General features: G+C 40.5%; 3 protein-coding genes across 3 annotated transcripts; 1 reads left to right on the top strand and 2 right to left on the bottom strand.

Annotated features, from left to right (window-relative positions):
• Positions 2,123 to 11,729, bottom strand: LOC110430406 (glycine-rich cell wall structural protein 1.8-like). The gene is made up of 3 exons (XM_021448073.1): positions 11,683 to 11,729; positions 11,542 to 11,587; positions 2,123 to 2,626 (listed from the first exon to the last, which is right to left on the bottom strand). Exons 1-3 carry the CDS (start codon positions 11,727 to 11,729, stop codon positions 2,123 to 2,125), a joined length of 597 nt encoding a protein of 198 aa, XP_021303748.1.
• LOC8066641 (putative ubiquitin-conjugating enzyme E2 38) lies at positions 11,773 to 17,681 on the bottom strand. Its single transcript, XM_002439439.2, has 7 exons — positions 17,517 to 17,681; positions 17,260 to 17,368; positions 13,869 to 14,273; positions 13,726 to 13,789; positions 13,362 to 13,501; positions 12,970 to 13,281; positions 11,773 to 12,370 (listed from the first exon to the last, which is right to left on the bottom strand). The coding sequence occupies exons 1-7, from the start codon at positions 17,528 to 17,530 to the stop codon at positions 12,032 to 12,034; spliced, it is 1,383 nt and encodes a 460-aa protein (XP_002439484.1). The 5' UTR covers positions 17,531 to 17,681; the 3' UTR covers positions 11,773 to 12,031.
• On the top strand, positions 24,884 to 26,224 carry LOC8058279 (peroxidase 29). Its single transcript, XM_002440787.2, has 3 exons — positions 24,884 to 25,172; positions 25,266 to 25,629; positions 25,804 to 26,224. The coding sequence occupies exons 1-3, from the start codon at positions 24,909 to 24,911 to the stop codon at positions 26,190 to 26,192; spliced, it is 1,017 nt and encodes a 338-aa protein (XP_002440832.1). The 5' UTR covers positions 24,884 to 24,908; the 3' UTR covers positions 26,193 to 26,224.

Genomic DNA, 26,230 nt, shown 5'->3' with positions numbered 1-26,230 from the left:
TTTTTCCATTTGGATAAATTTGAGCCAATCCTAAGCACATTTGTTCAAAATCCAAGACGGGTATTGGTCAAACTTGGTCAAATGACAAACTAAATTACTTAAAATGAAAAACTTTTGAATACCAAGTTGTTAGATATCATCTAGTCAAACTTGGTCAAATGACCCATTCGATGACTTGAAATGAAAAAAATTTGAATACAAAGTTGTTAGAGATCATCAAGATCTACATTTGATATATTGTCTATTTTTCCATTTGGATAAATTTGAGCCAATCCTAAGCACATTTGTTCAAAATCCAAGACGGGTATTGGTCAAACTTGGTCAAATGACAAACTAAATTACTTAAAATGAAAAACTTTTGAATACCAAGTTGTTAGATATCATCTAGATCTAAACTTTCCATTTGAGAAAGTTTAAGTTCACAATACCCACCAATTCTTGAATCTCACACAAACTATATGAAACTACGTGTGTCAATTGTGGATTTTGAACTACACCTTCCCAAGACTTTGTCAAATGCAAAAATGGTCTATATATTAAATGTAGATTTTGATGAGTGGAACAATATTGGTATTCATGACTTTTCCGTTCGAGACCATCTAGGGTTCCGAAAACCGATGCGTGGCTATGAATTCTTTCAAAATTCAAAATTGAGTGGTTCAAACTTTTCCAAAAGAAATGTTGACCATTAGACAAAATGTAGAACTTGATGAGTGCAACAAACTTTGTATTCATTACTTTTCCATTTGGGACCATATAGGGTTCGGTCAAAGTGTGTGTTTCTAAAAACCAATGGTTTGACTTTGGTCAAACTTGGTCAAATGACCCATTTGATGACTTGAAATGAAAAAAATTTGAATACAAAGTTGTTAGAGATCATCAAGATCTACATTTGATATATTGTCCATTTTTATATTTGGATAAATTTGAGCCAAGCCTAAGCACATTTGTTCAAAATCCAAGACGGGTATTGGTCAAACTTGGTCAAATGACAAACTAAATTACTTAAAATGAAAAAACTTTGAATACCAATTTGTTAGATATCATCAAGATCTAAACTTTTTATATAGACAACTTTTCTATTTGAGAAAGTTTAAGTTCACAATACCCACCAATTCTTGAATCTCACACAAACTATATGAAACTACATGTGTCAATTGTGGATTTTGAACTACACCTTCGCAACACTTTGTCAAATGCAAAAATGGTCTATATATTAAATGTAGATTTTGATGAGTGGAATAATATTGGTATTCATGACTTTTCCGTTCGAGACCATCTAGGGTTCCGAAAACCGATAAGTGGTTATGAATTCTATCGAAATTCAAAATTGAGTGGTTCAAACTTTTCCAAAAGAAAAGTTGACCATTAGACAAAATGTAGAACTTGATGAGTGCAACAAACTTTGTATTCATTACTTTTCCATTTGGGACCATATAGGGTTCGGTCAAAGTGTGTGTTTCTAAAAACCAATGGTTTGACTTTGGTCAAACTTAGTCAAATGACCCATTTGATGACTTGAAATGAAAAAAATTTGAATACAAAGTTGTTAGAGATAATCCGTTGTAAATGTGAATATTGTTGTAAGCATAAATAAATAAGAAATAGAGAAAAATTTTGGAGATATCATGATGATAAATAAACAAAATTAATGGAGATATCACGTATATCATGATTTTGGAGATAAATGATGATAAATAAACAAAATTTACGTTTAAATATTGCACAAACAAATTTTTCTATCAAAAACATCTGCTTTAAGATAATAAAATTAAATAATACATTTTTGCATTAACAAAATACTAATTATTTTTCATATTTAAGTTTGTTAATATAAGTGATGAAAAGATTTTATGTTTCCAAATTTATTATGTAACCAATTAGACAAAAAGAAATGGAACTATTATTTTTTAACAAATTAATACCTATTATTCTATTTACTATGCAATTATTAAAATTATTCTAATTATTGTAAGCAAAAATAAGTAAGAAACGGTTAAAATACCTTTAGTCCCGGTGCTCAACCAGAACCGGGACTAAAGATGGCCTTTAGTCCCGGTTCCACTTACGAACCGGGACTAAAGGTCCCCGCGTATATTTAAGCGCACAGTCATCTTCCTCCTCATCCTCCCCGCCGTCGTTGCCCTAATTTCACCCGCCGCGCGCCGCTCCTCCCCGCCGTCACCTCACGCCTTCGTCCCCGGCCGCCACCGCCGACAGCTCGTCCCCCGGAGCGCCGCGAGCCTAGGGAGCGACGCCGCCGCCAACCATCGTCCCCGACGCCCTCGTCTCCGGGCACCGTACGGAGCGCCGCGCCGAGCCCTCCTTCGTCTCCGACGCCCTCGTCCCCGGCTCCGACGCCCTCATCCCCGGCACCGACGCCCTCATCCCCGCCCTCGTCCCCGGCTCCGACACCCTCATCCCCGCCCTCATCCCCGCCCTCATCCCCGGCACCGACGCCCTCGTCCCCGGCTCCGACGCCCTCATCGATCCCCGGCACCGACGCCCTCGTCCCCGGCACTGACGCCCTCCTACCGCCTTCGTCTCCTACGCCGAGCACCCCGTAGGGAGTTGTGTGATCTCGGCCACCAATACTTCGAAACTGTGTTGAAAATCTGTTTAGACACTGTGTTTACCAATATTGAGATGAGATTATTTAGAAACTGTGTTGTGCATTTTTTTATATTGTATATGAATATATATTTAGAAATTGTGTTGTGCATTTTTTTATATTGTATATGAATATATATTTAGAAACTGTGTTGTGCATTTTTTATTGTATATGAATATAAAATTGTGAACTAATTATGTCTTGCTTTTGAGATAATAATAGTATCTTAAAAATTTAAAAACAAAGAAGTAAGCTCATGTGTCTATTTTTCTAGCAAATGTGCTCATGTGTTACAATAGGAATAAATAAGCTCGTGTCAAATTATAGCGGCTCTCGTTTTCTCATGGACACTGTATGTTTAGAAAATAAAAAGTTAGAATGTTGTCGGTGTGATTATATACGCGTGCGTGGATTAGCAGTAGCCTACCAAGTAAAGGAATAAGTTCAGGACTCTAGCCACGGAAAGTTAGAATTTTGGTCACGGATGGATCCTACTCATGTTTGTGAACGGCCAATAGATGGACGATAGAGACAAAAACTCAAGATAGAAGTTGTCCGACTTTGGCCATCTTAGGTTAGAAGGAGTCTTACATCTTATATCATTATTAGAGAGTGAGAGCTTCCTAAAAAAACTCGCTCTTTTATAGTGTGATATATATATATATATATATATATACTAGACGCCAATATTTTGTTAAAAATATTTGTACTAGACGCCAATATTTTGTGAATTCCTCGCTTGTTGCTGCGAGATTTTATTAAAAATAATTTATTATATATATATTATTACTATATGGTATTCAGTGCATTATGTATGTATACATATAAATTTAACTTGTATGTATTGTATTGTATTGTATTAAATATAGTAAAAAAATTGCTAAGCTAATAGAAAAACTAATATTCGGTTACATTATAGAGGAATTAATTGGTGATGAAATAAATAGTGTATGTACATGACTTGTATGTTAATAGAATAAAGATTTCAAGTATTTCACATGATGTACATTTTTTGTATTTAATATGGGATGACATGGATTTAGTAGGGAATGATATGGACTAATTAAGCTTAATATGTAAACATATATATGGAGGGCCTTGTTTACTTGAAAAAAATTTGTCTCGCAATGTGTGGACAAAATTTGTGGACAAATATTGTATCCAAATATTGTCTAAGTTTAGCCTATCCAAATAATTTTTGTTGATCACGTCAAAAACTTTTAACACTTGATTAAATTTGCAGAAATGGCCAATCCGAATGACAACATGGATGATGCAATGATGGACCTAATCAACAGCGGTGCCAATCCAGATCCCCAAGGCGAAGATGATGGGAGTCAGTACTTTGTCGATTATGAAGAACTTGTGGGAGACAATCCTGATCAGGTCTATCTACTATCTAGTATATATGTATATATATGAAATTAAAATAAATGACATTTATACTAATATATTTATACTTGTTTGTGTAGCCCTCTAAATCGGCGACAACTTCTGAGAAGAGTAGAAAAGTGCGCGGCCCGAAGAAGCCGTTGGAGGGTCGGTACATTCTGTCGGAATTCGATGAGGGTACAGGACAAGTACTTGGAGCTAATTCTAAAAAATTTGTTACGCACTGTGGCTACCTTGTAAGGGACAGGCTCCCGGTTAGTGCTCGTGAATGGAGGCAACGGAAAGATAACCCTAATATTAGTTTTGTCTCAGATCGTGACAAGGAATTGATTTGGCAAGATATCCTTCAACATTTCACGCTCGATACACAGGATGAAGCTTTGAAGGAGAAGGTTAAAATCTGGGCTATGCAGAAGATGGCCAAACAATTTCAGGCTTGGAAGAAGACATTATACAAGACTTTTGTTGCACAAGGCCGGACACCAGATTTCACCAACAAGGCCTACGTCAAGTTGAGGCCTTTCTGGGATGAGTTCGTAGAGTTTAAGAACTCACAAGAGGGTCAGGCACGGATGATCAAGAATCAAGAAAATGCTAAACAAAAGCAATACCACCATCACTTGGGTTCAGGTGGCTACAGGACTGCTATTCCTAAGTGGCAAAAGCTGGAACAGGAGATTCTTGGGAGAGGGATCGAACCAGAATCAATGCACTGGCCCGAGCGCGCCAAGTATTGGTTCTTTGGTCATGGGGGAACCATAGACCTAGAGACCGGAAAGATAGTGTACGGCGAAAAGCTCGAGAGAGTAGGACAGAGAATGGCCTATGCTAGAGGATTAGTTGAAAGCGGCACCTGGCAGCCAAATAGAGAAAAGGATGAGCTGACATACGCCCTGGAGACTGCTGAACACGGTGGGCGAACCAGAGGCTATGGGGAGATATCATGGGAGCATGGCTTCCCTAAAGATAGACCGACTTATAGAAGCCACCAACGAAAGAAGGAAGAGGAAGCAGAGCGGTTGCATAGGTTGGAGGCAATGGTGATTGAGTCACGCGAAGCGGCTCGTGAAGCGATAGCGCGAGAGAAAGCGCTTGAAGAGAGAATGAACGAGGAGATCAAAAGACAAGTGCAGATTGCATTAAGTTCTATACAAGGGCAAACTGCATCACAGCCTAGAGTCAACATTAGCCCCTCGGTCAGTTGAAAAGTAGTTGCACTTCCACAGAGATGCCAACTATTCAAGACGACGTGGGGCTGCACTTTCCGGTGGATGACATCACTGAGCCTCTGACAACATGTGAGCTGCACATTCCACAGGGGACTGCCACAGTCATGGTTGCTGTCGCTGTTGTAACTCCTGTCGACCCTACAAGGACACCAAGAATCCATGGGGCGATAATTCCACCTGGATATGCTAGTGTCTCGGTGGATAGAGTTGTCAAAGGCTTCAGTAATGTGCAGCTTGAGATAGAAGGAGGTGATGGAGAGAAGACTCTAGGAGAAGCAGAGAAGACTTTTATTTGTTGGCGCAAGCGCTACATCATTATTCCTGGGGCATCACCTAGTAGTCTACCACCACCTCCTCGTCATGAATCTAATCCTAGGTGCGGATGAAAATTGACTATACATTTGTTCACTAAATTTATTTTGCATTCTCTTAGTTAGCGGTTTACTCATATATCTTTTATTTTCACAGGTGGTCACCGACATGTCATAGTGCTGCGGGTGATGACGAGGGAGTGCAAGACACGGCTGCATCGCCTCGGTCTCCAACGCCACCACCTAGGGCTCCAACACCGCCACCTCGGGCTCCAACACCGCCACCTCAGGCTCCAACACCGCCACCTAGAGCTCCAACGCCACCTAGGGCTCCAACGCCGCCTCCTCGGGCTCCAACACCGCCACCGGCCGCCCCATCGCCTCCACACGTGGCTCTAGCACGAAAGAAGAGGCCGGCCACAAAATCAAATGTGTCGGCCGCCCCGCCGCCAAAAAAGAAAGCCTCCGAAAAGAAACAAGCTATCATTCCTAAGAAGCTGTCCTATGATCAGATGACTGATGCAGAAATAAATGCTTCAGTTAAATCAGATGTGGATAGTTTCTTCAAGAAACTTAAGACTGAAAGAGAAGCCAAGCGAAACCCTGAGAAGCCGTACCTCTTACTACGGCCAGAAGATCTACGACAAAGGGTTGAGGCTGAACAAAAAAAGAGGCGTGAAGCTCAGAAAGAATCATCATCTTTATCGGACTATGATCGCACTTTAAGAAAATCCATAGAAGAAGAGAAGAAGAAAGAGAAAAGAGCACGCAAGGGTGTAGCACAGCTCGGGGAACAATCAAAGCAATCAGTGCCCCCGCTAGTCATTGGAAATGAATATGGTTCAAACATTGACGTGCTAGACCAGCAGATACCGGCAGATTTAAAATTTGAAGAGCTTGAAAAAGTTTTTGCGGAAACTGGTCTTAGCTTAGCCCAAATGATATCGGGGGCACCAATTGAAAGTGCTCCACAAATTGATCATTGGCAGAAGGAATATACATATGGCAAGAGTTTATACAACCCTGCGGCCCTCAGCAAGCTTGGAACGCAAATGTACATGCTAAACAAATGGTACATGGAAGCGTGTGTCAGAAAAGCAGATGACTATATTTGTGTCCGAATTAGAAACTATCATTACTTTCGTGGTGATGATATTATTTATGTTCAATTTAATGAGCTACACCAACTATGCCACATGGACGCTCTTGACAAATCTCTAATGAGTTGCTTCTGTCTGTAAGTGATTCTTCCTTTCAATAATGTCTCTGTAACTTATCATGTATATATATAACTAATTACAGAAACCCGCTATACATATGCAGAAACATGATGAGGGACCTCAGAGTTAGAAATGACAAGGAGATTGGATTTGTGGATCCAAATGTTGTATTCAAAGACCACAAGACCCCGTATGTTTTATGGAGAACTCAAACAGAGAGAAATCTACGGAGGTTCTTGATCAACCAAAAAGATAAAAGATATATACTCTTTCCCTACAACTTTAAGTAAGTGTCGTTATCGTGTGTACATTCTATTGAACTAATTAATCAAAACAATATGAAGATATATACTAATTTTGCCTACATATATGCACACAAATGCAGCTTTCATTGGATACTAATTGTCATTGATCTCTCACAATGTCAATTGGTAATCTATGACTCATTGAGAAAACCACAGGATGATTACCAAGAAATGATAGATATTATCCAAGGGTAACTCCGATCTCTATATATTAAATTCTGCTCTTTTAACTTGGTAATGGATAATTAATAATGATCGTTTTATTGCTAGGGTTTGGGCTGGGTTCGTGCAGAAACACCGTCCAGAGTTGAATGCAGCACTTTCAAAGCCCATCTTACTTCAGTGGGTTCTACGGCAGACACCGGGCAACAATTTGTGTGGCTACTATGTGTGCGAGTTTATGACGGTGTATGCCAAAAGAACTAATCTTGAGCACCTAAAAGTATGTAACATGTATATATAATAAGTATATTTCATTTATTTGTTGCTATTTAATAAATCCTATTCATACCTCTAACTTTTTTCTTTAATGTCTATTAAAGGAGATGTGGCTGAAGGAGCAGGTGTTGGATGCGGTGCGCCTAAAAGGAATTCAGGAGACAATCGCAGGATTTCTTAATGACCAAGTCCTGGATTCCGGCGGCGAGTGCTATTTCAACCCTCAGGAGCAGATGAAACCAAATAACGATGATCATTTGTACGATGCTTGAGTGGTGGAGAAAAATTGTGTTGTAAATACTTTGTCCGTGAAGCATATGTGTAAATATTTTATTATGGACCTATAGATAAAATTATTTATATATATATAGTGTTTTATAGTATATTTATATGTAATCCTTTAAATTATATAAATTATATAGGTGCGCGTTCCATAAACTACCAGCAAACAATACGCATTCGAAAATAACAATAACATAATTGTAAACCCTAAATGGAAAACCAAATGAAAAGAAAAAGAAAAAAGAAAAAAAGTCTTTAGTCCCGGTTGGTAACAACAACCGGGACTAAAAGTGGAGGCCAGGTGGCACACCCTGGCGCACCTTTTAGTCCCGGTTTCTGTTACCAACCGGGACTAAAGGTCCTTTCCACGGAACCGGGACTAAAGGTGGGACATTTAGTCCCGAAACCTTAGCCCCAGTTCCGTAGCCGGGACTAAAGGCGCTTACGGCCCGGGGCTAAAGCCCTTCCCTGTACTAGTGATAGGTTATTTGTTTTATTCTTTCATGCTGCTTAGGGGAGGTTGGTCTCCAGTAGCTTATCCATCCAAATGTGTTATTCACATTAATAACACTACAATGGAACATGACCACTTATTTGTCACTGCGGGTTACTAGATATCTTGGAATGCAAATGTGCCTCCTGGCTGACTCCGTACTTGTTGGGCATACACATCTCCCCATCGACATATATCTCTAATGTTCCCCTTTTCTGGTGCAAACAAAGATGCTTAGTCACAGGAAATGGAGCAGATACCTTTTGTCTCCATATTTACAAGCAGCCCTTCTGATATGATTGCCTGCTACTTGGCATTTGACTTCTGGTATCCAAAAAAAATGTTCTACTTAAGTTTGACTACATATTCTGGTTTAAAGAGGGAGCTGCAATTTGTATGCCTATAGACCTAGAAGACTACATAGACAACAAGATCAACATGATGGAATTATAACAAGGTACACTCATTTTATTAGATATATATGCAGTGGAAATGACATGCATGACCTGCTCAGTGCTGTACTATATGTTGTACAAGTTGTGTTGGCTGTTCTAAGCTTAGTATGTCATGCTGAATGAAATTATTTTTGTTCATCGTACTTCATTATGCTTCCTGTGAAGTAAGATGTAAATATTTCCTTGAATATTACATAAACTATGTAGCCAGTGAAATGATAACGCCATAATTAAAGGCCTTAAACTGTTACACCGGTTAACATACATATTTTCTTTCATGGGGAACTTATCTACCAGATAATACCAAGTTGTGTTACTTTTTGAAATCTCCTGACATTTCACTATATATTAGTATTTTGATCAGCTTATAGTTTTTTGTATTGCAGGCTTCCACTGAATGACATGCTTTATAAATGATGCACTGTTCCTTCCAACAAATAGGCATTCACATCTTGGTTTTGTAGGCTAGCTTTTTGGTTGTGTTATCGTCTGCAACTCTTGTATAGTTCACTAGATCTTAGTGAGCTGCATGGCTGCATCGTGCAAACTGTTTTACTGTTTCCGTAACTTCTTGGACTGTTTTACTATTTTGAGTGGAAATTTGAACCAGTATTCTCAACTACCGGCAAAAACTGTTGGAAGTAATGAATTCTGGTCTTGCATGAACTCTATGGATAGATAAAAACACTATGGATTGCAAGAACATTCGATTAGTGTCATTGACAATTTCAGCCTCTGTGTTGCTCCATATATACTTTATATAATTGTTTTTTTCTGACTCGTAGAAAGCACTGGTAGGGTGCCGCGAAGCGTGCATCTTTTCTAGTTTTTTTTTAATCTTTCCAAAAAAACTTGGATTGAGAGTTTATTTTGAAAACTCTGGAGATGCTTTTATTGGCAAAGACTAGTGAACACAATAGAATGGGAGAGAGGTACCCCTTACCTTCTCTCTTGTAAGAGCATCTCCAAGAGATCTTCATATTTTGTTCCCCAAAATATGGTGTTTATCAACTTCTAACTTAGTATGAGGAGAAAAAAAAGAAGTCATTTCCAAGAGTTTCATATATTTCTATCAAAGTTTTTTCTTAGTATTTTTTTCCTTCGATCCGGTCTCATGTTTTGTATCAGGAACCTTAAATTTATTTTTGTACGCGTTTAAGCCCTTCCACCAGATATTTCTCTCTTGCGCTTTTCTCACCTAGAACCTCGTCTTTCTTTCTGCTTACTAGATGGACCGGGAAACTCTGGATGCGCGCTTCTAGGCTGCGCGCAAATATGCATGCTCAGGATAAATTTTTACGAGGTTGGAAAATATGGAGATGGAAGATGCCAAAGTATTGGAGAGGACTTTGCTTATTTTACTAAAAAAGTTAAGGATAGAAAATTCGGATAGCAAAATGTTTGGGATGCTCTAATGGAAAGTCTTGCCTAGTGCACCGTTGAGAAGGATTGCTGATCGCTCTAGCTAAAAATAGCAAAAACCTCTCAAAAATATCGTGTTGCATTAAGTAGAGCGTAGCTTTATGTTCAATTTTATCAAATGTTTTCTTTTTCTCCTATTCATTCACTTCTCTTCCTTTTGCTCATCTTCCCCCACATGCATGCTTGGGTCGCATCGGCCTAGACCTAGCCTGACCTCAATCCGTGAACTTCACCCTGTCATACCAGCCCTAATTAATCTCCACCCCATCATCTCGTTGTTGCCCCATCACCGAGCTCCATGATAAGTGGAGACGAGGATGGATGATGTGGAGACCGATAGGTAGGCTAGGTCATAGGCGTAGAGGAGGTCATCAAAGCTGGTCCGTAAATGCCACTAGGAGATGGGGCGTCACGAGGAAGAACGAAAAGTTGGTCGCCGATGATCATATCCAGCCTCATGGTTTGGAGGAAGTACGCACAGATAAATATCGAGCCACCTACTAAGCCGATGACCATGAGGACGAAGTTAAAGATGAGGAGCGGTCGATCGAGCGGACTGCGAAGTGTCCCTCTAGTGCCGGCACATGGATCCCGATCTGCCACCACCAAGCTTGGTGAGTAGTGGATACAGGTAGCGCTCCTGTGGCATGATGGTGAACAACAAGCATGGTCGATGGAGAAAAAGTAACTGTTATTATGGGCCTTAGACTATTAGAGGAGATATAAATCTCTTTATTTGAGGGAGATTAGGTATTTTTAGTTGCCACTGAAGAAAAGGATGACTATTAAAAGAATGCTAGAGCAAAGAAATTATCTAACTCCTCCAATAGTGGCCTAGTGGGGGTGTAAGTCATCTTCGGTACGGGTTTCATGATCCAGTTTTCAACACATTTAGGCCTTGTTTGGATGTAGTCGGATTTGCATCAATCCACATGTGTTGGTGTGGATTGGAGTGGAACTTGAACTAAATTCCACCTCAATCCACTCCAACACATGTGGATTAAAGTGAATCCGACAACATCCAAACAAGGCCTTATATTTTGAAAGCTGTACATAAAAGTTTTATCCTTATGAAACTCTTATTATCTCTCTTTATTAATACGATGCCATATTAATATATTTAATGTCCAATAAATCTCTAACAAAACTTATTGAGACTGACCTAATAATCTATTTCCTTATCTCTCCTCATTAACTTTAAGCCATATCAGCATTTATCTACATAGCATATCTTAATTAATGTCGAAAACCACCTAGTGGCAATTAGTAGTCATATAAACTCTTTTTTTCAACGTTTCGAGCTAACTATGAAGTGCAAATTATTATTATTGAAAAGACGTCTTGTAATTTTGGCTAGCACTTCGTCTATTTGAGCGGACAGACGATCAATGTCACTCGAGGCTTATCCCATGTCAAAGCTTTGGTTGCTCTACACCAAAAAAAAAAAAAAAAAAAAATACCACGAATACACCCTACGCTCAGAGACGGAGAATGAGAAAATGCACGCTATGTGCCTGCACTTACAAATTAGCCAGAATCAACAAACCACTGCTCCATGTCATAGCTTCCATGGCTGGTTGATTGTGAAACCTGGTGTCATGGATCCCTTTCAAAGGAAAATAACGGAAGACGATTTATATAGATGCCAATTTCAGATCACACCACAATTTGGGGTGGATGCTTCATTTACTAGGATCTAAGACCGTCCACTGTTCTCGGTTTAACTTCACACAGGACATATACCGCTAACTTAAAAAGCTATCTACATAGCATTCCTATGGTCAGCCAAAAGCGAAAAAACACCCCTTAGGTTTCCCAATCCATTATAGAAACCTCAAAAGTTAGCAGAATTCTACTGCCAGGCCCATTCAGTTCAAGCAGCTGCCAGCTGGTTCTTCAATTTCTCCGCACGGAATCTTGCAGTGTTGGCACCCTTCACATTGAACTCCATCAAGAGCTCCTCAAACAGAACCCCCAGGTTGGTTTTGAAGGATGCATTGCGATTGCGATTGGTGCGCAATGCAGGCTTATTTTGTTGCGGCTTTGCCGTGGTGCTACTGCTGGATCCTTCCCCATTTTGACACCCTTTGGTATCCTCGTCCTCCTCTGGGACTTTGGATCCAACTTCATGGCCCTCCATGTAGTATTTGCATGCAGCCAAAATGGCATGGCCGCGTTCACGGAAGTGGCCCGCGACAAGGTCTTCAAAGTGCTGAAACAACAGATCAACAGGCACAAAATACCGTTAGATCTATGAAACCTAAGATTCTTTGTCCCGCATCAGTTGCTGAAAAAAGAGCTATGTACTCATAACTGAGAATGAAAATGCATGTTAACACCAACCAAAAACAATTGTTAGCCTGCTATCCAATGCTAATTTGGATGACAAAAGTGTCAGAATTTCTAACTTGAACTTGGGTGCCTTATTTATCAAAAAATACTGGACATGAGCACAGGTGCTGAGAAAAAGAATGATGTGCCGATAACTGAAAGAATGAAAAAGCACATCACTGCATCAACTGAAAAAAATTGTCTAGCCTACTACCTGATATTACATGGACAGATATACGAGTATCAGATTTCAGCTCAAATTTGGGTCTCTAATTCAGCAAAAGATGTCAACAAGCGAAAAGTAACTTAACCATAGATATTGGAATCCTCCTTGGACTGCATCCACATTTCAATTTTACAAAAGCACAATGATAGGTACTACAACATCAGCACAGCTATCAATAGATGACTACAAATATATATACTATTAACTACTCAATTTTCCAGAGTTTAAGAGCTTAAGAATTAGCAAAACATTACCTGTGGAGGTTTACGAAGTGAGTATAACATTGTCCTGCATGAGTACTGAAATGCTGTATCATTATAGTCCAAGGCATAAGCCAGTCCCTCAGCACTATTGGCATAGCGTTCATATCCAGGCTCATTATAGAATGGCTTCTCATTCAATACAAGAGCTTGAATGGAGATTAGCACCTGAAGCATTGTTGATTGTGCTGGGTTCCATTTCTCACAAGATTGACCCTGCCAGGTCCCTAGGAGGCTAAGACAGACTTTTCCACAAGCATATAGATTTGGATTAAGCCTTAGCCCACCTGCATGATAATGTACCACCTGCAAAAGCATCAGCACAATTATTTTATCCAAATATGGAAGTGTATTACATACCAAATGGACAAAGATCGAATACTAACTGGGGGAATAGCAGGATAAGAAGGGGGGAAGTGGGCATCAAAGAAGAAAAGGCCATCATGGTAGGGAGTTCCTTGAGGCCCAATCATTACAGCCCTGAGAAGGTCCATTCGATTTTCCGAGGCACGGACATATATTAATGCTGCACAACAGAATAAAATTCAGGTTATGAATTCAGAGAGAGATTATTCAGATGGAATACGATTTGAACTTAATCCGCTTTTTTTTTGGGGGTGGGGGGGGTGTTAAAGTGAAATACTGTGTTTCAGGCGTTGGAAGTATGGAGCTTAAATTCTGAATAGTCAATGAATAGGTAGATGCATTGCTACAACAAGGGTGACACAATTGCTCTAGCAAATTGCTGACCTGGTAAATCTTTCTCCAGGAGACTCCATTCATGCTGGATTCTTTTTGCCCATTCTTTCCTTGCCTGAAACAGTTAGGAGATTTATTGATGAAAAAGATTTCAATTTTTTTTAAAAAAAAAGTAATATGTGTCAAGGTCTTACATTTCCGACAGAAATTTTAGCATACTTATGATCTATAAAGTCCTCAACGGTATCAAACTGCTTGAAAAAATTATACTTCTTTGCAATTTCCTCCTCTATTTCTGACATTGACTTGAATTTTCCAGGCCCATCCCTTTCAACTTTCTGCAACCATGGTACTGCAGCCTCCACACCTGGAGGCAGGTCTAAATGATCAAATTTATCAGCTAGCAGTTGATTATAGTCAGCAGTCTCAAGCTCATAGTCAGATCCCTCATCATCCTCATCATAGCACCCATCATCTTCATCTTCAAAATAGTAATCTTCTTCCTCATTTTTTCCATAGTCATATTTTAGCTCAGATCCAGGTGCTTCAAGAGAATTATTCTCTGTGCTAGATCCAACTTGATCATTAGAAGAAGAACCCTGTGTGCCAATATTATCAATAAAAGGTCAAGTATTTCTCACAACATCACACGTACTTTGCTATATATGTTTGCTAACAAACAAGTTGAACTGCAAAGCTTAATTGTCTTGTCAACTCCAAATATCCAATGCAGACATTTAAACAGAAGGTTCCATGGTTACATGGCCTGCACTTATCAGGGCATAACCCCAACACAGAGCAGGATAAGAAAGAACACACCATAGTGCTCTCATAAAAAAAGATGCATAAGATATTCACAGAAAATACACCTAAACCAATAAACCTATGCAACAGCCATAATGACAGTTACTATGCATGGTGGGTACTGTTCACGGTTTCACATGGGGGATAGAAGGATTTGTTAGTAGGGATTATATCACCAATTATTGTGTTTCCTTTAAATTTAGAGACTGTGATTAAGGGTCCATTAAGCAAACTCTAGGTAAGGGATACCATTGTATTGTATCTTATTTAATTAACAGAGATAAAATAAGAGATGGAATTGTGTCACAAATAATCATATTGTTATAGAGTTATGTGATTAAGTGGTGTTTTAGCAAAGCTAAAACATCATTAGCAGTTATAACGGAACAATTGGCAATATCATATCGAGACCCTTGAAAAAAATATAGCAATGCTACAATAGGCTATTTACAGCAATGTCTAGAACTAATAAATAATATAAGGAGGGCCAGCAGGCTGGCCTCCTGACTCCCTATAAAACACAAATAGCTAAAGCACCTCTCTCAGCAGCTGCCCCCCCAACAGGGCCTGAGACCAGATATGTTAATTGCATGCACATTCAGAACTTCCCAAGCAATAAGGAGACCTAAATGTTCCAGGACTGCGAACAGGAAGCTGTGAACCCAATAATAAATCATGTCACCAAAAAATACATGCTTTCTTTTAAAGTTAAGAAATGTCCTAGAAATCAGCACTTCCCTGACTTGAGTACTGGATTAATAACAGAATTTGTTTTCTATCCTCCAAGACTGAACCTGGTGCGTCGCATGCCATCTAGTTGGTTACATATTCAAGCAGCCATCAAACATATCAAAACAATTACTTCTCCCTTACATTTAGCTGTCTCTGTTATCCCTTAAATTTGCTGATTATGAGGCATAACACACAATATATTCAGCATGCTGGTACCCATTACATGAGCAAGTGGCAACTAGCCTTTTACTACACTTAGCATCAGCAGTCTTCCAAACATTAAGAACATACTAATAATCTATTAAAGTATTAATTAGCGAAGTTATGTATGTTGAAAGATTTTTTTTTACCATGATGCAAATCCACATGCAAATTTTATTTTAATATATTAGTACCTCTTAAGACACACCAACAATTTACATCTGGAAATTATTATATGAATCTAGCAAAATCTTGCACCAACATTATTTACTCTTAGAACCTACACCATGCATGCTGATACTGCCATTTACACATGTTAAACTGAAACTTCCTATTTGCTCTCACTGCGAACCTATAAGGTTCAGGTTGAAGCCAATATTTTTCTCCTAGCATATAACCTTAATACCATGTATTCTGAAAGCCAACATTACCAGGCTAATATCAGCAGTAATAAGAATTCTAGGAGAAGTTATCTTTTTGTCCCTTGTAACTTTTTACATAAAAATATAGAATAATTTCAACCAGATTCTAAAACCAACTATGTTGAGAACTTTAAGTAGAAGGGATAGAAATGGTCTTCAAGAATATAAGATTTCTAGTGAAGATATGTACTAGTACAATAACTGCCTCCTGCGTTGAACAGCAGAATAACACCTCACATGGTCATACCACCATACCCCACTGTTTATAACATATCACAGCCAAATTTCCAAGTAATAAAGAAGCAAAACATGTTGGCAATGCAACAATTTAAAAATCAACCAATCAGCTGCTCAAAACTTTAATGTATTCACAACATAAATAACCCATACCAAAATGTCCATCTCAGACTCGCTAAGTTTCTGATTCCTGCATCTGTAAATATAGCATATGACATTCTGTATATTTATCCTTTTTCTATAATACAGCATAGCAAAGTTGATTCTCATGACAACATCTTAACTTGGGGGCCTTATGTAGTAGCAGGATTTGGATGATGGTATGCAAATGTGTATAAATGCAGCGGTAGGATTCAACAGCTTGCTCAAGCAATGTGAATTTCAAATGCAATTTCAGGCTTTATTAAGGAGAAGATTTTGTATGGTATCTTTAGTGCACTGGTTAGTTCAAGATCAAGTATCTGTGGCAAAATACAAACTGCAGATAAAAAAGTTTCCAGTACAAAAATCAACCGTGTCCAGATGAACAGGTCAGATTGTAGAAGCTTACACAAAACAACATGGCAATCAAATATTAGACCTAGGCTATTATGATCATACCTTACAACACATGTAATTTGAGTAATGAGGACTGATTGAAAGGTAAACCACAAGCAAACCTCAAACATGCAAGTGCAGACGGCATCCAACATATACTGGAACAAATGCCTCAACAAAGTAAGAAGAACATCCATCCCCACCAGCAACACACCGTGAAGAAGAATTCAATTTCTACCCCAATGTATAGAGAGAGAGAGAACGAAATTGCCCCCCAAAACCCAAAACCCTACCGGTCAATACGATCGATCCAGGCAAATTCCGTAGTACGGCACCCAACCAGCACAATCAATTGGACTGAAACCTACCCCAGAAACACGAGAGAGAGAGAGAAAGCAGGGTAAAATCAAAGGACCTCTTACCAGGTGCGAATTTCGCCGACCCAAAGAAAGGAGCTTTAGGCAAAACCCTCGCACCATACTCGGCCGCAATGCACTCGAATACCCTCCCGGGAGGGGGAAAAAAAACGATCACAGCAACCGAATTGCACGAGAATCGCGATGGTGACGACCGGAACCCAACCAACCAACAGGAGCGGATTTACAGCGCGCAAAAGGCGCGGGGGGTTAGGAGGACGCGGGGACGGGGTTACCTGGCAGCGCTGGCGCTTCTGCTGCTGCGCGGAGTCCCACCCGGCGGAATAGTCGGCGGCGCGGCAGGACGAGGAGGCGGCGGACCCGCTCCCCTGCATGTGTGGGTACCTGACGAAGAGAGATCAAGAAACCCGTCGGAACGAAACCAGCAGGGAAAAAAAGGAGGAAAAAAAGGAGGGAAAAAAAGGAGGCGAAAAAGAGGAGGGGGTAAAAACGCCGATTGTTGGCTCGATGGGGAGAGGCGAGGAGCACGAACCCTGCGGCGTCCATGGCGGGAGCCAATGGGCGGGAGCGGCGGCGGGAGCCGGGCGGAGGAGACCACGGTGGGTGGGTGGGTAGGAGGGACGGTGCCGCGGCGAGTTGGTCTGGTCTGCCAAGGGGAGAGAGAGAGAGAGAGAGAGGACAGATGAAAGATCAGAAACAGAAAGCCAAGACGCCGCTCGCGCGTGGCGATTTTATCGCCGGCACCTCGGACCCGGATCCGTTCACTCCTCGTTTCCCCGCCGTCGCTTCCACGTGGGCCCCACGGGGGATCGGCCGTGACGGCAGCTCCCCTTGAGGCCCACCGGTCAGCGGGCCGAGGACAGGCAGCAGCCCACAGGAATAATACAGGACGCGGAGGCTGGCGTTTTTTTTTTTCTTCTTCTCCTTTTCGGGGATGACGACCGACGACGACTCGGGTTCCGTTTCGTGTTCCGACCGAGGCAACACACACTCGTCGCGCCCCTCGGGTGCCGCGCCGCGTCCACGTCCACCGCTGCCGCTACCCGATACTAGCAAGGAAGTCAAAGTAGGCCCGGCTTGTCATTGGGTGGGTGTACGGGTGGGGAAGTGGGGTGCATGTGCATCTACCTGCCCTAGCCTCGGTGCTGTACGGGGGCAGTGGTTGGTCTGCGGCTCGTTGGACGGAGGGACGCGTCACGCGTGGGGCGGCGCCTGAACCCCGTCCAGTGAGCTTGTGGCTTGCTTGAGACTCTTCTTCCCTTGGCTAGGAAGCCATCGTGAATGCTGATCGGTTGGTACTCAATCCATCCCAAATAAATTGTAAGTCGTTTGACTTTTTAATATCAAGTTTGACCACTCGTCTTATTCAAAGTTTTGTATAAAATATTATTTTTTTTTTTGTTGTGTATTGGTTTATTAATAAAAGTTCTTCAAGAATGACTTAAAATTTGACTATATTTGCACAAATTTTTTTAATAAGACGAGTGGTCAAACTTGGGGTAAAAAAAGTCAAACGACTTACAATTTGGGATGGAGGGAGTAAATTTTTTTTTCGATACTGTAACTATATTTTTGTTTGTGTTTAATAAATATTATCTAATTATGAATTAATTAAGTTTAAAAAATTCATTTTGTAAATTAAAGATAAACAGTATAATTAGTTTTTGTTTTTGTTTATATTTAATACTCTATGCATGAGCTATAAAATTTGATGTAACGGTCTTGAAATTTTTTGGATATTTTTTTGGAACTAAGGCCTTGTTTAGTTCGCGAAAAATTTTGGCTTTCGCTACTGTAGCATTTTCGGTATTATTTGGTAATTATTATTCAATTATAGACTAACTAAGTTCAAAAGATTCGTCTCACAAATTATAAGTAAAATGTGTAATTAGTTGTCTTTTTTATCTATATTTAATACTTCATGCATGTGTCGCAAGATTCGAGGTGACGAAGAATATTGAAAATTTTTGGAAACTAAACGAGGCCCAGCCAACGGCTCGACGATGGAGGTCACCGGATGGCATGAGCAAAATAGATGTGATCCTTTATAAAAAATTGTCAAATAAGGTGTTTAAATTTAATCGAAGTTTTTATAAGGACATCATCGCCTTCGTTAACCACCTCTAAACTATTTTAACACAAATATTTAATATAACTTATTTTATTTGTTTCAAATTATAAGTTATTTTGACTTTTTTGTTGCATAGAATTTACTATGATATAATTTATGAACTAAGGTTAACTTTGAAATCTATATACTTTTTAGAATTACTTACATAGATCAAGGAAACGTAAATCAAGGAAAGATTTAATTGCGTATAAAAAGTATGGAAAGTCATTAAAGTTGATTTAGGATTGTTTACCAATTGTGCCTCAGTCGTCGAGCAAAGATCTACTACGGCTTGTTTAGTTCTGAAATTTTTTAGTTTTGGATATTGTAGCATTTTTGGTTTTATTTGACAATTAATCTAATTATGAATTAACTAGACTCAGATCTTATTTAGATCTAAATTATTTTTGGATTTTAACACTGTAGCACTTTCGTTTTTATTTGACAAACATTGTCCAATCAAGGAGTAACTAGGCTTAAAAGATTCATCTCACGATTTACACGCAAACTGTGCAATTAGTTTTTATTTTCATCTATATTTAATGCTTCATGCATGTGCCACAAGAATCGATGTGATGGGAAATCTTGAAAAAAATTTGGTTTTTGGGGTAAACTAAACAAGGCCTAAAAGATTCATCTCATTATTTACAGGCAAACTGTGTAATTAGTTTTTGTTTTCGTCTATATTTAGACCTCGTTTAGATCCGAAAATTTTGGATTTTATAACTGTAACATTTTTGTTTTTATTTGACAAACATTGTCCAATCATGGAGTAACTAGGCTTAAAAGATTCGTCTCATGATTTGCAGACAAATTGTGCAATTATTTTTTGTTTTCATCTGTATTTAATGTTCCATGCATGTGCCGCAAAATTCGATGTGACAGGAAATCTTGAAAAGTTTTTGGTTTTCCGGGTGAACTAAACAAGGCCTTAATGTTCTATGCCGTAAGATTCGATGTAACTTGCCATTTATCAAAATGTGGACCCAACTGCCGAAAGTTTTCACATGCGGTCTCGGTCCGTTCGTGGGCTTTCTTCGTACGTTCAAGAAGTCGGTCGCCACTCGCGTTGAGGAAGTCTGCCGCACTCGCGTTGAGGCACTCGAAGGGGACGAGAAAGAAGGAGACGAGCCAGCGGAGGAGGCGCGGGAACGTCGCGAGTCCAGGAGCAGGCAGCGCAGGAGCGCGGTGCGTGCGTGGCGGTTGAGGACCGGAGCGCGGCGAGCGGCAGCGCGAGCAGTGTGGCGCTGAGTCCGCCGCGGAGCTGGGGCTCCCAGAAGACGATGAGCGCGCGCTGTGTCTTGCGGAGCGGGACGGAGTAGAGCAGCGCCCACTGCAGCGGGCGGAGGAAGTCGGCGAGCAGCAGGTAGAGGCCATAGAGCACGAGCAGCGCGGTGGCGAGGGCCGCGTGCACGCATGGCGATGTAGAGAGAGAGGAAGGGTGGTGGATTTGGGGGGTTTCCGATAGCGCGTGGGAGTCGCGGTCGTGCGCGGGAGTCGTGGCAAATCGGTGTTTGCCAAGTCGTGGACGGACTTGCATAAATGCTAAGCCTCCACTGAAATTTGCCACGTTTCCAAAAATGCAAAACCAATATACAAAACTGTTAGAGAGGTGTTTTGTGAATTTTGGCAAAAATCAAGAATGCAAAAGCAGTATGCAAAACTGTTGGATATGCTCTAGGACAGAGACACGGTCTTCAAAACACAATTTTGACCTCTTATTTTTATTAAAATGTTTAGAAAAAAATGATATATGTATAATTTTATGAAAGTATTTTTTCAAGATAAATCTATTCATATAATTTTCACATTTGCAAACTCAACAATTTTAAAGTTATTCATGATTTTATATTTTCAATGTTTGACTTAAACCTTGTCCAAAACAACTTCTAAATTCTATACGGAGAGAGTACTCTATAAGGTTAATTATAAAAAAAAATTGATTGAGGACCAAGTTCGGGTATTTCTATCATCCTCCACTAGGCCTTATAAAAAACATCTTTCATTAGGGCACCACCTCACTTTCAGTCAAGAAAAGAAAGAGTTCAAATCTACCAGGTTGGTTGAGTTTTCAGCTAGTGCGGCTGTTGATGCTAATTTATTATGATACAAAAATATTATTCTATGGTTGAAAAGTAGTATTAATAAACACACTGATAAAAACATTCTAGTCTTCTACACCTAAAAAAGGGAAAGAGGGTTTTATGCACTGCCTTGTTTAGATGTAAAAATATTTTGGATTTCGCTAATGTAGCAATTTCGTTTGTTTGTGGCAAATATTGTCCAATCATAGACTTACTAGGATCAAAAGATTTGTCTCGCGATTTACAAACAACATGTGTAATTAGTTTTTGTTTCCGTCTATATTTAATGCTTTATACATGTGCCGCAAGATTCGATGTGACGGGAAATCTTGAAAACTTTTTAGTTTTCAGGGTGAACAAAAAGGGCTTTGTATGCGCGCGCTCCTGCGAGGCTAGGATTGAAGTCCCATCAGGCTGACCGGTGCATTAGTGTTCGTTTGAGGTTTTCTCTCGAATCTACTAGCCATTTATTGTTTAGTTCATTCAAAAAACTAAAAAAAAAATCAAGATTTTCCATCACATCGAATTTTGCGGCATATGTATGAAACATTAAATATAGTAAAAAAAAACTAATTACACAGTTTGTCTGTAAATCACGAGATAAATCTTTTGAGCGTAGTTAATCCATAATTGGACAATATTTATCACAAACAAACGAAAAGTGCTACAATGCTCTAAATCAAAAAAATTTGAAAACTAAACAAGACCTCAGTAATGTTTTTCTCTCACAACAAATCAGTGAACAGTACTTTCAACTATGATTTATCAACCACATGAATAACGGTTTCCTTCTCAAAAACTAGCCCACTCACATAGACAAAGGGTGTGGCCAGGGCATTCCGACCTGTTGCAGCTCACGAGTAACCGACTTCAAGCGAGCTCCCATGATGCACTTGTAGCTGGCAAACCACATCGCTTGTTCGGTTTGGATGATTTCTGCATCAGGCCTTGTTTACTTCCAATTTTTTTTGCAAATAGAAATAATAACACTTTCATTTTTATTTGACAAATATTATCTAATTATGGACTAATTAGACTCAAAAAATTCGTCTCGTAAATTATAGATAAACTGTGCAATTAGTTATTATTTTTATCTATATTTAATACTCTATGCATGTGCCGCAAAAATCGATATGACGGAGAATCTAAAACTTTTTTGAATTAAACAAGGCCTCAGCCGAGCTTCCTTCGGCCGCATATCCAAACTTTTCATCCATTGTATCGAAACTTTTCATTCATCATATCAAAAATTTTCACCCATCATATCAATTACATGGTAGACTATGACCTTGGCCTTGTTTAGATTCGAATTTTTGGCTTAAAAAATTCGTCTCGCAATTTACACACAAACTGTGCAATTAATTTTTGTTTTCATATATATTTAATACTCCATGCATATGCCGTAAAATTCGATGTGACGAGGAATCTTAAAAAGTTTTTGATTTTTGGGTGAACTAAACAAAGCCCTTGTTTAGTTTTCTACCTAAAAAATTTTCACCCATCATATCGAAACGTTAGACACATGTATTAGTATAAATTAAATACACACAAGTAAATATAGATATCTGCAAGCGCACAGATTTATTACACCATTGTAACACTTCGTCAAGATTAATCCAGTTTTAATATCGAACCCAAAGGAACAGTAGGTGATGATTATTTCAAGTTTTATGCTTAAGCCAACTTCACAACCAAGATCAAGGAGAATAAAGGAGATTACCAAGCACTGTCTAGTTCCAATCTTTATAAACTTACCTTCTATTGTTCTATAAAGAATGATGTCTTATAAAGAACAAAATCAAAGTTTCTTCTATATAAGCACCACAAGCCTACCAAATCCTATTAACGAAAAATAGATTACAGAGGAATCAACACAACTATAAAGTCACATTCACGAACTACGATAGAAACTAGAAAATAGGGGATTGTCGATAGAATATGGTCGGCAGTCTATCGAGGGGTGTGCCCATGGTGAAGGTGCACGAGACAACGAACTAGATGGTGACACAAGACAAATATAAGAGTTTTTATCCAGGTTCAGCCACCGTGAGGGCGTAATCTGGTTTGTATTACTGTACGATACAAGATATGAATTTGAGGGGTCTCTGCCCGCCTTATATAGCCTGAGGGACAAGATTATAGATCTGGAAACTAGTTCTCATATGAAAAAGATGTGAATTTTTTTTTGTAAGCACAACCTATCACTGGGTTGAAGTCACAATTCAACAGTGATAGTCTATTTATCATTGTTATTGTCTCGATTGAAGTCACAAACCGATAGTAATACTCTATCTCTGTCGGTTGCAAAAAAACAAAACAACCAATAGTGATAACAGCGATTGCCAGTTCTATAGTATCTTTTAGTTCTTAAGCATTATTATCCGGCTCATTTTCATCCTAGAATTATTAAATTCACCCTTTCATTACTCAAACTTTGTTTTTTAAGCTTAATATTATCCATGAACTATATCAAAATAGCTGTTTCATTTAAGTCTTTAATTTTTTTTGTTTTCCGCTCAATCTTGTCCCTAATATTATGTGGCATGTCATGCTATCTTTCCTCGTTAACATCATCATCACCAAGTTGGTCCATCATACATTCCACTGCATGAACAATGCAACCGTTGTTCTTCAAGGCACTAGCACTAGCCTCCAAGTTCATTAACTTCATCACTGTGACTTTGTTGCCACGGAGAGTCATTAATTAGGTCAAGTAGGTAGTTGATTTCGGTCATCCATGCTGTGAGAAGCCAAAATCAGGTTACGATCCAAGGCCTTGTTTACTTCCCAGAAAATTTTGCAAAATTTTTCACATTCTCCGTCACATCGAATCTTTAGACGCATGCATGGAGTATTAAATATAGACGAAAATAAAAACTAATTGCACAGTTTGGTCGAAATTGACGAGACGAATCTTTTGAGTCTAGTTAGTCCATGATTAGACAATATTTATCAAATACAAACGAAAGTGCTACAGTGTCCATTTCCCAAAATTTTTCGGAACTAAACAAGGCCCAAGTTAGGCACCCTATAGAAACCAAATACAATTAAGCTCATGAAGCATGATCGAGACTTCTCTCCTAAAATCTGCATCCTGACATTTCTTCTGCAAAGAACAGTAACCTCCTCCGGAAATGAGGATATTTCGTTCTCTGTGTCTCGTACCAGCTTCCGATCCAAGCATCGTTGTTACGCTTTGTGAGAGAAAAACAGTAGCTGACAGATTCGACAGTAATTACTCACTATTCAAATCCGGCTTTTATTGCTAGGTTTTGAACGCGCATTGAGCAATTGTCAGTGATAATCTTCGCCTTTCACTGATCTAGCAGTGATGTTCATTTTCACAAAAAGAAAATAAAAACACCTGATATCGCTTGATCCACCCACAACCCACAGCGCAGAGGCCGCCGTCTCTGCATCTAGCACATAGTCAGAGCAAAATTGAACACATCACCAGATTGATTCATCCATTGATCAATTCGTCACAAAAGAGGGGGACGTTAATACATCGCAAATCGATTCATCACATCATAGAGAATGAAATTCAAAACATCACAGATCAGATCGATTCATCAAATCACAAATCGAGATTCAACACATGAGAGAGAGAGGAGACATAGATTAACACAGCGATTCATGCACACACATCACCTCCTATAAATATGCTGTCACTTGTCTCTAATGTTCCTCACTTCCATCCAGACGTTCCCATTCCTCTCGGAGTCCGGAGATGGCCGTGTTGTCTCGTGGTGAGAAGCTTGGTACTATTGTTTGTGTTCTGGCACATGTATCGTTATTGGTGCTCGTGCTAGCTCCCTGTGTGTGCAAGGCGACTGGTGACAACTACGGCGGCGGCCTCTCCGACGACCACTACAGGGAGTCCTGCCCGGAGCTGGAGATCATCACCAAGAAGTCCCTGGCGCCGATCTTCGCCGTGGACATCACCTCGCCGGCCGCCCTCCTCCGCCTGCTCTTCCACGACTGCCAAGTCCATGTACGCACGTACGAGAAGAGATCGATCCGCTCCTTTGTTGGATGATGACTGAGATGGTAACGATCGTTGGTGTGTGCGCGCGCGCGGCTGCAGGGATGTGACGGCTCCATATTGCTCAGCTCCGACGAGCGCCGGCACACGACCTCGGAGCTGGACTCACGCAAGAACCACGGCATCCGGCACGTCGGCACGATCGGGCTCGTGAAGGCGGCCGTGGAAGCGGCCTGCCCCGGCCTGGTGTCCTGCGCCGACATCGTCGTCCTGGCGGCGAGGGAGGCCGTGGCGCACGCCGGCGGGCCGCGCATCGCCAGCGTGCCCCTTGGCCGGAGGGACGCCACCACTACCAGCACGCAGGCCGCCGATGCGCAGCTTCCGTCCTGTTTCCTCGGGATTGACGGCGCGCTCGACATCTTTACCAGCCACGGCATGACCGTCGAGGAGACAGTCGCCATTCTAGGTTTATTTTCCAACAATGCAAAAAGTTGCTCGTGCTGGTTGAGCCGCTGGTTTAAAAAGTTATGGCTAAAAGAACTGCTCGCTAATTCGAAGCTAGTTATATATTGATGCAAAATTAAGCTCGAACATTTTCTTAATGTGTGTGATCTTTCTTCATATATATACATTCATGCAGGAAGCCACACGCTGGGGGGTGGCCACTGCATCAGCATAGACAGCGGCCGCGAGTGGCGTGACAAGGCTTTCCAGGCCCTGGTGTATCTGCAGTGCCCCAAGATCGTGCCGCCACTGATCACAGAGGCCGTCGTTGTGTCCAGCGACCTGACGCCGACATGGTTCGACACCCACTACTACTGGGGCGCCGCCGCAGGCCGTGGGCTCTTCAACGTCGACGCCGAGGCTTCCACCGACGCGCGCACGGCGGCCTACGTGAGGAAGTTTGCTCACGACAGGGAGGGCTTCTTCGGGGTCTTTGCCTCGGCGTTCGTGAAGCTCGCTGGGTTTGGCGTGCTCACCGGTGAGGAGGGTGAGATCAGGAAGGAGTGTCATGTCGTCAACTACTGATCAACTGCTATATATATATCGTTTGGCGTGGGGAAAGC

This window comes from Sorghum bicolor, chromosome 9 (assembly GCF_000003195.3).
Source record: "Sorghum bicolor cultivar BTx623 chromosome 9, Sorghum_bicolor_NCBIv3, whole genome shotgun sequence".
NCBI classification, from domain to species: Eukaryota; Viridiplantae; Streptophyta; class Magnoliopsida; order Poales; family Poaceae; genus Sorghum; species Sorghum bicolor.
Note: the sequence above shows the minus strand (reverse complement) of the source record. Positions and strands in the feature narration are given on the sequence as shown.

What these genes read in the sequence shown, in the direction of transcription:
- LOC110430406 (XM_021448073.1), bottom strand. Translation starts at nt 11,729, where the DNA reads ATGGAAGCTATGACATGGAGCAGTGGTTTGTTGATTCTGGCTAATTT. An exon ending in TTGTTGATTCTGGCTAATTT is followed by an intron (nt 11,588 to 11,682) that starts GTAAGTGCAGGC and finishes TTTTTGGTGTAG; the next exon opens with AGCAACCAAAGCTTTGACAT. An exon ending in AGCCTCGAGTGACATTGATC is followed by an intron (nt 2,627 to 11,541) that starts GTCTGTCCGCTC and finishes TGGTAAACACAG; the next exon opens with TGTCTAAACAGATTTTCAAC.
- LOC8066641 (XM_002439439.2), bottom strand. An exon ending in AGAAGCGCCAGCGCTGCCAG is followed by an intron (nt 14,274 to 17,259) that starts GTAACCCCGTCC and finishes ATTGGCACACAG; the next exon opens with GGTTCTTCTTCTAATGATCA. An exon ending in CCTGGAGAAAGATTTACCAG is followed by an intron (nt 13,502 to 13,725) that starts GTCAGCAATTTG and finishes TCTGTTGTGCAG; the next exon opens with CATTAATATATGTCCGTGCC.
- LOC8058279 (XM_002440787.2), top strand. Translation starts at nt 24,909, where the DNA reads ATGGCCGTGTTGTCTCGTGGTGAGAAGCTTGGTACTATTGTTTGTGTT. An exon ending in TCCACGACTGCCAAGTCCAT is followed by an intron (nt 25,173 to 25,265) that starts GTACGCACGTAC and finishes GCGCGGCTGCAG; the next exon opens with GGATGTGACGGCTCCATATT. An exon ending in GGAGACAGTCGCCATTCTAG is followed by an intron (nt 25,630 to 25,803) that starts GTTTATTTTCCA and finishes ACATTCATGCAG; the next exon opens with GAAGCCACACGCTGGGGGGT.